Source organism: Atta cephalotes (genome assembly GCF_000143395.1).
Source record: "Atta cephalotes unplaced genomic scaffold scaffold00057, whole genome shotgun sequence".
Classification (NCBI taxonomy): domain Eukaryota; kingdom Metazoa; phylum Arthropoda; class Insecta; order Hymenoptera; family Formicidae; genus Atta; species Atta cephalotes.
This window is the reverse complement of record NW_012130121.1, coordinates 530,549-540,359: the sequence shown is the minus strand read 5'-3', so window position 1 is coordinate 540,359 and position 9,811 is coordinate 530,549. Positions and strand designations below refer to the sequence as shown.

General features: G+C 28.9%; 1 protein-coding gene across 1 annotated transcript in view; it reads right to left on the bottom strand.

Annotated features, from left to right (window-relative positions):
• The window catches only part of LOC105623424, a 15,362-nt gene extending 6,093 nt beyond the window's left edge, over positions 1–9,269 (bottom strand). Inside the window, 4 exon segments of the mRNA XM_012204817.1 lie at positions 4,454–4,516; positions 5,926–6,030; positions 6,032–6,058; positions 9,238–9,269. Coding sequence (XP_012060207.1) covers positions 4,454–4,516; positions 5,926–6,030; positions 6,032–6,058; positions 9,238–9,269 — 227 coding nt within the window.
• Between the last annotated feature and the right edge of the window lie 542 nt (positions 9,270–9,811).

The window sequence follows — 9,811 nt, the reverse complement described above, 5'->3', positions numbered from 1 at the left end:
ATATATATATATATATATATATATATATATATATATTCAAATTTTCAAATTATGGAGTAGAAACTGAGCATTTTACAATCAGAATTAATCTAAAAAAATGTTGATGTCTAATGAGAATCTAATCATTAGAAGAATTCTATGAGCTGAAAGCTTTTAGACATAAAAAAATTTAATATTTGTTTTTTATAACTGATGTAAAAACTTGTGGATCAAAGTAAATGAAAGTCTAAAGGAGATTAAAAAACAAAATAAAAAATTTAAACTAGAAAATTTATCAATCTAAAAATATTACATTTATGACTGTATAATCAACAATCAAGATAATTGAAAATTACTAAGATTAATTAAATTAGAGCAGAAGTAAGTTTAAAAAAGTATGATTTGATACATAATCTTCAGAGAAAGTTTTCTTGAGTGTTAAAGGTAAATAAATTATTTAGTGTGTCTTCCAACAAGCAATACAGTGCGACACAGTGATCATGTCATCTTTATTTAACATTGGCAAACAAAGACATAATGATCTAACGTGTCATTTGTATTGCTTGTTGGAAGGCACTTATGTCTTTTGGAAGGCACTATTCATAATCAGATCTTGTACTTAAGGCTTTCTTAAATTTATCTTGAAATGCTCAGCAACTAATGATATAATTACAGAGTATTTGAAGATAAATTTAAGGAAGCCTTAAATATAAGGCCTTACTATGAATACGAGCATTAATGTTCGATATTTCTTCTCAGAATTCTTACTCTTCTCAGAGTAAACTATACCTGAAAGAACGGGGAATCGTGCGTGGGAGAGTCCCACTGTCAGTGGGAAATTCGAAATTTTCCATGTGACAAAGCAAGTTATTCTCTGGTGCCTTACATAGATTTTTGCATAACTGGGCGTTATGAATCAGTTATAGAGTGAGTGTAATTAATCGTAGAGTTGACATCACTTTTCATCATATAAATCGTCGTTTGCAAAAACGTATTTACTGTGAAAAAATACGCAAGTTAGTTATCTCTTTTGCATGCGTACAAGACACAATAGTATCGAAAGATTCAATAAAGATCTTCTCGTTGCAATACAATATGTACAACAAAGTAAAATTTACCACTTAATAAGCGTATATTTACGAGTATCTTCACACGAAAGTTCAACAAATTAAGGATACGAAGTGAAGCGAAGTAAGAATTGTCAAAAATTCAGATATCAATACAAGTACACTTGACATTTGTGTTTATGTCGGTTCGTCCTTACGTTTCAAATACTTTCTACTCTTATCTTACTAGAGAGGGCATAAGAATATGCATAATAATTGATCCGTCATCATACAGAGATCGCTGTCTCGGAATACGGGATCGTGATTGGCCGCCCGAATCGTCGAAAAGCGCGCGAAAGAAATGTTAGCGGCAGGACAAATTTCAGTTCCCTTGTCGCGTTATTTATCCCTTAATCCAACTCTCGAGGGTGCTGCATATTCTTTATCAGTATTCGTGATTGACACAATGATCGTGGAGATCATCGGATTCCGATGATCTCCACGATCATTGTGTCGCTATTTCGCTATTTCAGATACGGAACGATTTCCCGCGCGAACGAAATTGGCGCGAACGACGTGAATGGAACAAGGAAGGTGCTGAAGCTGCAACTTCGCGTCACTTTATGAGTTCGGACAAGTTCGAATACCGGAGACGGTTGAAGAATCGGCGGCGGAATCGTGGTCGAATTTGTGCAGAATTGCGACGTGGACGAGGTCGAGAGGAGCTAGACGACGATCGGTTTCGGATAATGCGTCGAAATAGCTTCTCGAGGATCCACGTACGTAGATCTTCTCAATCCTTATGTGACTAGAATGTGCGCAGTATGTGGAGTAGTCACATTGTGGCGAAGATCAAAATCGAAGTTGAACTTAAGGAGAGGTAATGTTTCATTGTCTTAATTTTCACTAACTAGAAGCTTCTTTATAAACTCGTTTATACTTCTGTTCCTCTCCTCCATATTTGACTTATACTCCACTTTAATTTTTGTCAAGGCAGCACGTCATGTATAATTTTTTATAAAATCTTATTCTGGAATATAAAAGATATTGGATCAGATATCCAGAAGAGTTTATTATATTATTATTTTTGCATTTTTCTTAGTGAGGTAAATTAATGTAAATTTATAACAGAATTTACTAGTTAAAAATGTTTCTAATTATTAATATTAAATAAAAATTTTTTTGAGTATTCTGAGCATCCCATCTATCAACTTGCGTATCTTTAAATCAATCTGTAGTGTCCTATAAAGTTAATTTTATCTTCGCGATTGTACATACATCACATACGTGACGTGTTGCATACACGTAATGGCGTTCATGGACGTCCGGTGTATCGGTCTCGTTTTGAAAGCGCAAATTCGAAATTATTTTCGTTAGAATTCGGTCAGATGCGATAAGCATCGTGAACAGCAATGGATTTTGGGAATTTAGATGTAATTGAAAGGTGTAATTGAAGGTGATTAAAAAAATTCTTGTAATATCGAAATTTTGGTACGAAAGTGACAGATTCATCAAGTGTATTTCGTGTGATCATAGAATCAACCATATGATAGCATACATGCTTTACATGTGCATGAGTTAATTAGATGCAGGATATTTTTATACGCGATAATTAATCTGTGCAATTATTTATGTATATCCGTAAAAATTGGTTGCATGTTTGTGCACGTAGTAATCGACGTCACAAATATTATTCTGTTGATCGTTATCACTGCTGGTATAATTTCAATTAAACAAAAGATTGTATTAATATACGATTGTTATAGTCGCAAGATCATGTATATACATCGTTTAATATTTTTACTTTTTATTTGTTTCTACTAATGTAGTTTAATGTAACTTTAATTTCAATTTTACTCTTTCTTTAATTTTTAATTTTTAGAACTAGAAAAAAATATAAAATGAGTTATAAATTGATTAAATTAATCTAAATTGAAAAAAAATTGGACATTTAGTCATCAATAATTGCTCACAGTTTCAGAAATTGAAAATGCAAAATACCCATAGTAATGTCGCAATTTATCTTGTAAGATTATCTTTATGAAATAATTTCGATTATTGAGACCGAGATTATTATTTATAATTAGCATCTTGTTTTATAAATTGAGAGTCATTGATAAGCTCGAGGTACTCAAATGATTTACGATCATTACAGAAATCAAATATTACTATTTTATAATAATCCTCCTCAGACTATTAAAACTACTAATGAAAAATCATTCTATCATTTGAAGATTAATTATTTTTATTTTCAAGTCTGAAAATATATCGTACACAACTAACGTGTCACACACAATTAACGTGTCTTGAATTAAATTTATTAGATTGTTACAAGAGTATGTGTATGTGTGATATTAGCGAATTTAAATATCTGAATAATTGATTCAAAGTATTCTTTTTTCAGTGTAAAAGTTCATATTCAAGACACGATTTACTGAATTTGATCCCTGATTCGTGATTCCTGATTCGTATAACCAAAATACACGGACGAAAAATAATTCGAATGAAGGTAACGGCGATGTATGTGCTATGGACAATTAATGTAAAAGAATCACACTAAGAAAAACGTTCAGCGCGTCGAGGGTATGTTATCAATTTTTTTATCTTTTAGATATTTGATTTTCTTGATAAAAAAGAAATCAATATAATGTAAAAAGAAGTAAATTTATGGAAAAGATTCGTATATAATATTGTGAGTGTAATTTCACAGTAGTTGTGTCATTTATAATTTATTTTCAAATATATTGTGCATCCTAACATTTAAAATATATTAAAATATTATACTATATGATGAACTTGTATTATCTTTAATTATTAAATAAAATTTAATTAATTATATATTTTTTCTGCAAGCATATCAAGATTTTTAAAAAATATAAATCAAAAAATACAAATTAAGTTAGAAAAATTAAAATAAATCGAGATTATATTAAAAATTATATAAAATTATCAAAAATGTTATATGCTTGTATTTTAATAATTGATGTTGAATTGATAATTGATGTTTGAATAATTGATGTTTAACTTGTGATATTTTCATTTAAATATGTTTTTTCAAAAATTTACTTCTTAAAATAAAATTTATCAAAAATAAATAATAATCATAATTTTTAATCTGTATTTTGAAAAATATCACGAAAATGGCTGCTGAAAGCGCCTCTGGATGTATGCGTTTGTAATACTTTGGAATTTCATTGAAAGCATAGAAGAGTCCAGAAAAATTCAATTTTTTTTTGCTCAAAATAAGATCCAACAAGAATTCTAAATGATTTTCTTGTTATATTTGCTAGTTGAATAAATGTTTTTATGTGTAGTGTATTTTGTGACATAAACTAAGATATAAGCCTCCTTTCTTTTTACGATAATTGTGAACAGATATGCAAACATTCATATTTAAAAGATATGCAAGAACAGGTATGCGCACTTACTTGCGGCCGTCTTGCGGCATCGGCGACGTGGATTGTACATCCCTATCCGACCGCGTGGTTGTTCTGAAAAAAGAAAAAGAAACGATATATATTTGAGATTTATTTTGAATGATATTTAGCATTTTAATTGCATTCTATCTTTGAGTATATGTTTTCTTGTCGCCCATAACCAAATACCTTTAATTTCATTGATAGTACATTTGATTTATCGATGAATTTTAGATTCTTCGATTGCTCTGACATTTATGTGTAATACTTTCCATAATAATATATTGGATTAAGATACAAATTATCAGTATTGTTATTCATATCAATTTCTTTGAACAATCATACATTTTATTTTTCTGTGTACAACTTAACATTTTCTTAAGAAAACTTTTCAACGAACGAAATTGGGATATTGTATTATAATATTAATAGCAAATATTTTGTTTGTCATTACGAGTTGAAAAAAAAGAACATTTTGAAGATAATGTATTTGCCAAAACTTCATTGATTTTAAGTTTCAGTAAAATAAAAAATAGAAATAGATTTTATTCCGATTATTTTAAATTTAATTTAAATTAAAAAATGTAATTTAAAATTAATTTTTTGAATTTAATTAAATTCACTTTAATTTAAATTGAACAAAGTTAAAATGTTACATACATAAGTATACTTCAGGATATTAAAAACTACAAAATTTGCAAACTTTAAATAAATCTTAGATATTTGGTAATATTTGACAGTTTGTAATATTATTTTAATACTGATAAATTTCTTTAATTCATTGATATTTTATCAGTTTCATTAGAAAGCTAATTAAATTCGAAATGTTTTTAAAGACATCATCTACTGCGCATAGATTTTTAAGAGGCAAATAATAAAGGTTTCTGATGTCAGTAGGACGAACCGTATCGTGAAACAGAAGCAAGAATAAAAACCGGTAGAAAATCGATGAATGTACATCCATGGCAATTGCTGCGCGACCGCAAGATCGATCGTATCTGCGAACTTGCACTTTCCCCGACGATTCGTTCTCCACGGATCACAGAACAACGGCGTCTATTACTTCATGACGCGAATCATTTCGTATTCTCGTTAACGCTTCTCTCTTTTCTTCTCCTTTCTTGCCATTTCACTGGCTGATATCAAAGGGATTGTGATAAAAATATGACTATCAACTCTCAAATAATAATAATATGTGGAAAAATATCGTTGTTAATAAGTTAATACGTTATTAAAAAAAAATTATGTTCTTAACACTCTTCTAAATGAAAGAGAAATCTAATTGTACGACAGCAAAAAAAATTAATAACTTACATCTTTTCATTCTTATAGTAATAAATACATTGCGAAATCACGATTTTAATTATGATTAATTGAAATATTTTTGACGTCTTTTATTGAGAAATATATTTATGTTTCTACATCAAATTTTAATAAGGAATCTTGACGAATTTTCTGGGATTCTGAACGATTGAATTACTTACTTTTTAATCCATCTAAATGACAATAGTTTCTTCATCGCATACGAGTATTCACGGAACAAAGTCGTATATCGTGACAACCATGATTTCGTACTAATCTGAGGTAGACTTGTCAGTCTTAAGAGTCAAAATCAACCTTGGAAAGAACATGAATATCAACAAACTTATTCTATAAGCAATATTTAATATATATATATGTGTGTGTGTGTGTGTGTGTGTGCGTGTGTATGATATTATTTATTCTTTTTGTAACGATAATGAACACATTAAGATGCGAGATGAAAGAAACTGATGCCAATAATTTAAAGAAATTTATTGATATTAAGATAATACTAAAGATTATCATTTGGATATAATTCTCTTCTCTTTTTAAAATATTTTACTTTAAATTTTGTAAAATTTTGCAAAATTTTAGAATTTATAATACTCCGAAATACTTCAGCATGTAACTTTTTCATGTTCAATTTTTATCTTAACAATCAAAGAAATCAAATTAAATTCAAATTAATTTTAAATTAACTGATTTGAAAGATATGTAATTATCGATTTCTATTTTTTATTTTATTAAAGCTCTAAAATTATTAAACTTTTTCAATTTAACACTAACAATATGTTTTGTATTATTAAAACCGAGATTGATATAGTACGAATGTTTATTTATTTATCAATTATATGACTTATTGCGAACATTTATTGCACAAAATAGATTTCACGGTTTTCATGGTTTTTGAACATACATATAAATCATATTCTGAACGAAAATAATATATAAAAGAGATCCAGTCGATAGAAAGTTTCTTTGTATTTTAAATTGTCTACGTAATTACCTGGCAATTTAATTTAATGTAAAATAATTTTTGTCGAATTATAATTATAATACGAGAATATAATACTATTATTATTCTTATAGAAAATAGTAATATGTGATTATTTATGAAGTTACAACGTCTCTGTACTGATCATTTATATGCCTCATTGAGCACCAATTGAAAGTTTATAAGGAAGATACCATAAATTCACAAGATCATTCGTCGTAGAAATCCATTTATGTAATATCTAAAAACTATATTAAATTTTATGTATACAGCTATAAAAATTTAATATTTAATGATATATTGAAGATATCTGCTAATATCATCAGTATAGACTTGACAATTATAATATTTCTTCCAAAATAGAACAGATATGTATCGTTTTGTTTTTATAAACCAAAATAAGCGATTTTTATTTTTCTCAAGGATATATTATCTTTGTGAGGTAATTTTTAGATATATATACTTTTATTACGTAAAAAAGATTAACAAGTTTACAATATTTTTTTATTTAATATGTTCAAAAATATGGTAATAAACATTGTAAATCCTTTTTATATAATAAATGTATATAAATTTCTAAAAATTATCTTTTATTCATATTAATTTGCATAAGATTATAGTATTAAAGTCAAGATCAATCATTCTAGGACAGTTTATACAAGATTGCATTTGTCCCGGTTTAGATAAAGTTTTTCATCACCTTTAGATTCACAAACTTCACGGCTTTCTTTGTTATCTTCGCTCAATAAGATAATGGCTGTTTCTTTTTATTTGTCGCAATTCGCGGCTTTAAATACTAGCAGTGCAATTTTATAGCGGTACGGACTAAGTACGGTAATGTCGCACGATCTCGCACGAAGAGATAATGGCAGTCATTATGAGCTGCGAGTACACGGTCGGTTAAAATGTCTTGTTAACGGTACAATCTCCATAGCCCAAATCCACAGGAGGCCCATTCGCTATTCTTTCGACCATAATTAGCCTGTGTCTTCGATACGCTCGAACTTTTCGGAACATTTTCATGAGATGGAAAGCAATCAAGATGTTGCGCTACGGAGAAGAGAAACTCATGCGGAAGTACAAATCGTAGAATCTCTCCCGCGCGCGCTCGTGTTCTTCCGCTTGTGTTACTCATATCATACCCAATACACGTCTTTCTTTCTCATACAGACGCAACATCGATTGAGCGAACTGCTGATATCACTCAATTATCTTTATGTAAATTTGAATTGAGATATCTATCATGATTATCGCGATGCATTTCTCTTTCGTTCGATAACTCGTAGACATCGAGCTCGATAGAATAGGAGCTATAAATTCAATTCATATTGTCACTGTATTTTTCAGAGACATATTTCCTGAATTCATTTCTGAAAGAGACTAAGCGCCTAATAAAGAATTTTTCACAAAACATACAAAATTAATTGTAATAGGAACAAATTGTTTTGTTAGATATAAAGAAGTAAATTATTTTAAATGATATATACGAGAGTATTTTTTTTGCAAAAGATATTTTGAGTTTAATTTATTAGGTATCTGATGATTCTGTTCATATAAAGATTGTTATATAAAGATTGTTATGTGCTTCTTTTTATATTTGGTAGTAAAAAATTTAAATGCATAGTAGGTAACAAAAGAAATAACACTATGGATGCCAAATTATTTTTTAGAATATAGATATTAAATAATTCAATATTTAATAATTTGTTATATTTAATAAATTCTGATTAATTATTTGGCGCTTTTATCATTTATTCGATATCAGTATCAGCGACCTTCACCTTATATCGAGCATATGTCGATACAAAATAGATAATTAGATATTATTTTCTTAAATCAGAAAATTATCCAAATTACTCTCTCTTTTAAAATATATGAAGATAGTGATGGAAATGGTATAACATTTAGAATACTTAAAGCAAAGTATATTAGTTTTTTTAAATTGCACAATTCATCAATAAAAGAGAAAATAAATAGATGTCAGAAGCTTAATTTGATGCGTTAAAAATATGATAAAATTTTTAAAAAATTTAATTTCTTTTGTAATGAATCGATATCTCTCACGTTAATAATACAAGTTTACATCGCTATATATAATTTATAGGAATCTTGTACTTTTAATCTATTTTGATATCTGTAATGGCATATTGCTACTGATAAGATCATCAGAACATAATATGTTTTTGTGGCAATCGATTTTGCTCTAGATATTATGAACGAAGCATGATTTCAGCAAATAAGTACCTAATTCTACAATAAATAATTGAAAACGCAAGTGCCGAAAGCGAATTGAGATGTAAAGCAGCCCATGTAATTGTGAAAAATAAACTCAAGCAACTATCGTAATTTTAATAAATCGAAAAATGAATTCAAATCAAATGCATGGAGAACATCAAACTTGGAAATTGTGATACATTTTCTCTGTTTCCACTAACATTTTTTCCAACACTTTTTGGCACTTTCCTCTTGCATTTTCAATTTAATGTGAATAACAACTTACTTGAACCATTTAACTATCTTGCATACACCCATGTTGCACGTGATTTCGCACTGCTAAATTTTGACAGGTTGAATGATGTCGCGTAGTGCTGATGAAGCACTACGAAACTCGACTGAAACATGCGAGAGTGCCGCGCGCGATCCTCTCCCTCCTCACGAACTGCGAAACTGCGGTGGTAATATGTACGATACTTTAGTTCTGATAGTTGTGATGGGCGTAGTTTTAGGCACGGCTCGCCAATCGTTCCCGTTCTTTCATCCTGTAGCGTTCGATTGACTGACTGATTGCACTATGCCAAAAAACAGCAATAAACAAAAGGAAGTATTAAAGTACTGATTTAAAGTTGGAAAATCTGATTCAAGCATCTACAAAAACTCATAATCAGAAAGAAGTCAATTTTTTAATATTCATATGAAGGATAGTTTTGTTGAAGTATCTAAAAATTCAAGAAATAGACACAGATCTAAAAATTCTATTTGGATCATTAAAATAATTATGTTATAGGACATTTAAACTGGTTGCTAGAATGTTATAACTTTTTGCAGTATTGTTAACATTTAAGTGTCCTACATAA